Source organism: Pteropus alecto, unplaced genomic scaffold (assembly GCF_000325575.1).
Source record: "Pteropus alecto unplaced genomic scaffold, ASM32557v1 scaffold94, whole genome shotgun sequence".
Taxonomy (NCBI): Eukaryota; Metazoa; Chordata; class Mammalia; order Chiroptera; family Pteropodidae; genus Pteropus; species Pteropus alecto.
Window position 1 is genome coordinate 13553839 of NW_006437736.1, and position 4132 is coordinate 13557970.

The 4132-nt window shown below is 49.7% G+C and overlaps 1 protein-coding gene and 1 non-coding gene across 2 annotated transcripts in view; both read right to left on the reverse strand.

Annotated features, from left to right (window-relative positions):
* Positions 1-692: 692 nt before the first annotated feature.
* Positions 693-4132, reverse strand: part of PHB2 (prohibitin 2) — a 6036-nt gene continuing 2596 nt past the window's right edge. Inside the window, exons 4-10 of the mRNA XM_006914657.2 lie at positions 3463-3647; positions 2889-3018; positions 2683-2786; positions 2178-2255; positions 1752-1828; positions 1262-1267; positions 693-1062 (exon numbers count right to left, since the gene is read on the reverse strand). Of these exons, the coding sequence (XP_006914719.1) occupies positions 1035-1062; positions 1262-1267; positions 1752-1828; positions 2178-2255; positions 2683-2786; positions 2889-3018; positions 3463-3647 (608 nt within the window). The 3' untranslated portion in view covers positions 693-1034. The remainder of the gene's footprint in view (positions 1063-1261; positions 1268-1751; positions 1829-2177; positions 2256-2682; positions 2787-2888; positions 3019-3462; positions 3648-4132) is intronic.
* LOC112481972 lies at positions 2349-2613 on the reverse strand. Its single transcript, XR_003047147.1, has one exon. It is a non-coding gene; the product is annotated as a small nucleolar RNA U89 (small nucleolar RNA).

Genomic DNA, 4132 nt, shown 5'->3' on the forward strand with positions numbered 1-4132 from the left:
TTCTCCACAACAAGAGGAAACAGGCTGTAGTGGAAGCAGTGGCTTCCTTTCTGATATCTGAGATTCAGCGAGGGCTGTCTTGTGAAGACGAGATGGCTCATGTATGGATTGAAAACAGGTACCCGTTGGGAGTCTGAGCTGTGGCAGTGAAGAGCCCACCTCCACAGGTAGAGATGTTTCACAGTAGGTCCTCACACCTGGTGACTGCAAAACTGAAAGTGTAGGTAGTCCACAGCAGACAACATGAGCCACTGGGCCTTTGAACACCTAAGTCTCTCGACAGGCACGAATGGCCTTCCCCACAGCTGCACAGAATCCTGTTACTAAGGAAGCAGCTCCTGTTGGGGTCATCACATTTTTGGTCTAGCTCAGCAAAGCCACAGCTGCTCCGGCCTTAGAAAAGGATGTTGGCAAATAAACAGGGCTATGTGGCAGAAATGGAGGGTGGGGTGGACAGTGCAGCTGGGCCTCAGGAGCCAAGGGCCTGCTGTTTCCACCTTGGGTCCTGTTTTATATCCGACTGCTGGGATCCCAGGGTGAGAGCAAGGACCAGGCCCTGCTGTTCCTTAACTGCCCTGGCCAGAGTGTGCGCGCCCCCTGCTGGCAGAGGTGAAGACAGACCCAGGAGTGCATTAGGTGAATGAGCGCATGCGTGCTTCCCTTTACCCAGCTCAAACATGTGAAGCCTTAACTTCAGCTTAAGTAATAAAAATTTATTGAGAATTCCTGGGATGGTGGTTATTGCCTCCCAACCTCGAGGGAGGAGCCAACGCTGTAGGAAATCACTGAGAAATCATACACTGTCCCAACAACCCCTGCCAACACAGGGAGGAAGAAAGTCATTCCCTTGAAAATGGGTCAGTTTTCATTCATCTGAGAAGGGTTGGGAGGACAGATGTAGAGGGGACCAACACGTGACATTGGGGATGGGGTGAGGGTGTGCTGGACCCCAAACTGGCTCCTCAAACACCAGGGGTGAAACATCCACTTCTTCTTGATTCTTGATTCCAGGGGTGGATTCTTGATCACCAGACTCATTTTTTAGCCTTGATGAGGCTGTCACTGTGGAAAGGAGACAGATGGATGACATTTTAGGGGACATAAAGGTGAGAGGCACAACATCTTGGCCACTCCCTCCTCAACTACCCTCCTTCCTGATTAAGGGTGTGCATGGGGGAAGAGAGGAAGGTTAGGTGGTGGGGGAGGAGGCAGGTACTGGGAGGTGAGATCCCAGAGAAACAAGGATGCATCAACAACTTACCTTCCCCTGCGGATACCAGGTCACCAGATGAACAGGAAACAGGGAGAGAAGAAAAATTCAGAGGTGACTTGACAGTTCAGGCCCTACCCAGCTCTAAACCCTCTTTTGTTCTCAAGAGAAAAAAAATGGGTTGGAAGCCAGGAAAGGTTCTCTTGGCCACTGCTGTTTCTCAGCAGTCCCTTCCTAGCATTTTTCCATGCCCCAGAACAGCAATTTTAGAGTTCCCGAGTAAGAATACCGAGTATCATCTTTTACCACTTCTCAGACAAATCTTTCAAGTGCTTTTTACACAAATAATACTATTCTCATAAAATCAATCCTATGAGATTCGAGTTAGGAATGTCAACTACCCACTTTTCTATCTTTGATTCAGAGAAATGGTAACTTTCAAGGGCCACATGAGTAAGCTAGTAACAAGCTCCAGAGCCTAAGTGACCCGACTCAGATCCCATGTTCTTTATGACACCCCACTATGGAGGTCCTCTCTCACCGGGTGAAACTTTCATCTTGTAGGTTCAGTACAAGGTTGTCAGCCGTGAGATAGATACGATTCTGTGAGGTGGCGATCTACAGGGCAGGAAACAAGACAGATGCCTGTATTAAGCAAAGACCTCAATTCCTATACCTGCAGTCAATAACCACTGATGGGACACGTGTGGGTTAGGAACAGGTATCTAACCACGAGAAAGACGTGGTTTCTGTTCTCAAAGATCTAGAGCAGTGAGCAACTGTGATGTGTTAGTATTTAACAGTCATGAACACCCAGAGGAATCATTCCTGATTAGGAAGAGTGGCAGAGAAGCCAGTGTGAGTAGCAAACTGAATCAGCACAATTCTGATTCCTTCACTTCAATATGCTTTAACTGAAAGCAGTCTCACTCTCCACGCAGCCCTATGAGGGATGCTGGACTCTCACCGTCTTGGAGATGTTCTGGGCTGCCCGGATCTTGCGCAGCTTGATGTAGCCCGGGTTCTTGCTCAGTGCTTCCCCAAGGTGAGCAAAGTGGGGTTAAGGGTTCACACAAGGCTAGGTCTCAATCCCTGGCCCCATCTTTACTACTCCCCTCACTCCAGCCCTCCTCTGGGCTGTCAGATCCAAGGTTGCGCTCAGGTGGCTCGTGCCTAGTCTTACTTTGGTCCTCACCTGTGGGCCCCCTGGCAGGCAGCTGCCAGGAACTGGAGGCAGCAGCCGGAATGGAGGAAAGGCCAGCAGTGCTATTGATCTGTCTTACAGCAAGGAACCAAGCTCAGGTCCCCCACTAAGATTTCAGATCCCATTTGAAACCTCCACTCCCCAGGGAGCTGAGGATCTGAGAGCACGGAGTCGCATTCGCCTTAGCCTCATCAGCCAGCCCACAAGGGAGGACAGGGAATGTAAGGTGCCTCAGGGGCGGGCTGAGATCTCTCCAGCACAAGGATATCATTCTGGCAGCCTCGGCCTCACCCTCGGCCTGCACAATCTTCTGCCGCTGTTCCTGCTTTGCCTTTTCCACCAAGAACTGGGCCCGCTGGGCCTCCTGCTGGGCTGTATTGGGAGAGTCAGGAGGTCACAGATGTGAGGTGTCAGGAATCCCATCCCCCCTCCTACTTTCTCAGAAACCCTTGCCCTACTCCTTTGGTAACTCACCCACTTGTTTGGCTTCTACGGCAGCTGTGTACTCTCGGCTAAAGCTCAGCTCTGTGATGGCTACGTCATCTAGGATAAGGCTGAAGTCCTTGGCCCTCTCTGTCAGCTCCCGTCGGATCAACAGGGATACCTGGGGCGGAGGTGAGGTGAAGGAGGGAAAAGAGAGGTGGTTTTAGGGGACTGGAAAACTGAAAGCGAGGTGTATTGCTGTGATCATCTGAATACCAGATCTCCTGAAAATGGCAGAAAACTCACCTTTTTAGTTTCTGTTAGAACATGAGTTGCAAAGCACTTGGTCCAACCTTTTCAATGGTCATACTGACACCTAATCTTTCAATCTCTCCAACACAACATGCACCTCTAGACTCTGATATTGTTTTCTCCCATGCTTCCTGACACTGACTGATAGCAAGTTCCAGTCTTGGCTCTCCTTGTTTCCCACAGTGGCCATTAGTACAGCTTTTAGGTAGAAATGGAACTAGGGTCACAACCTTTTTCTAATAAGCTGCTATGCCCTGGGCCAAGTAGGGAAATGCTGACGTTATGCAGATGGTGATGGGAACTGGAGTCCAACCTGGGCCCGCTGGGTGATCAGCTGCGAGGCGTTGAACTTGGCCACCACACTCTTGAGCACCTCATTGACAATGGACGGCAACACTCGCTCCTCATAGTCTAGCCCTAGGCGCTGGTACATGCTGGGAAGCTCCATTGCATTAGGTCGAGACAGCACTCGCAGGGAGATGTTCACCATCTGCAGGTCTAAGAGTGAAGTTAGTATGGCTGGTTAAGGCCATGGGGGCCTCAGCTGGCCCCTTAGCCAAGCACTGTCTTCTCTATGTGTTTCCCTTCATGTAATGTCATAAAACCTGCAACTCCCTTGGGGGGAGGAGGGTATTTTGGCTGACAAGATGTGACTCAGCACAGGCCAAATGCATCCTTGTCCACTGTGACATCTTCTCTACCCACAACCCGCCCCCCCTCCCCGATAAAGCTGACCTTTTTGCCACTGTACTGTGTACAACCTCTACTGTAGGCTCTATCATAATCATCTGTCTTCTTTATTATACTATAAGGACTTGAGAACAAGGATTATGTTTTATGAATACTTTATTCCCAGGACCTAGGGTTTAGGGAATGTTAAATGACCTGCACTAAAAATAGTACAAAAAAAAATTACTGGTGCGCTACTTGTTTTGGTGTATGCATAACCATATGTGTATATGTGTGTGTGTGTGTGTGTGTGT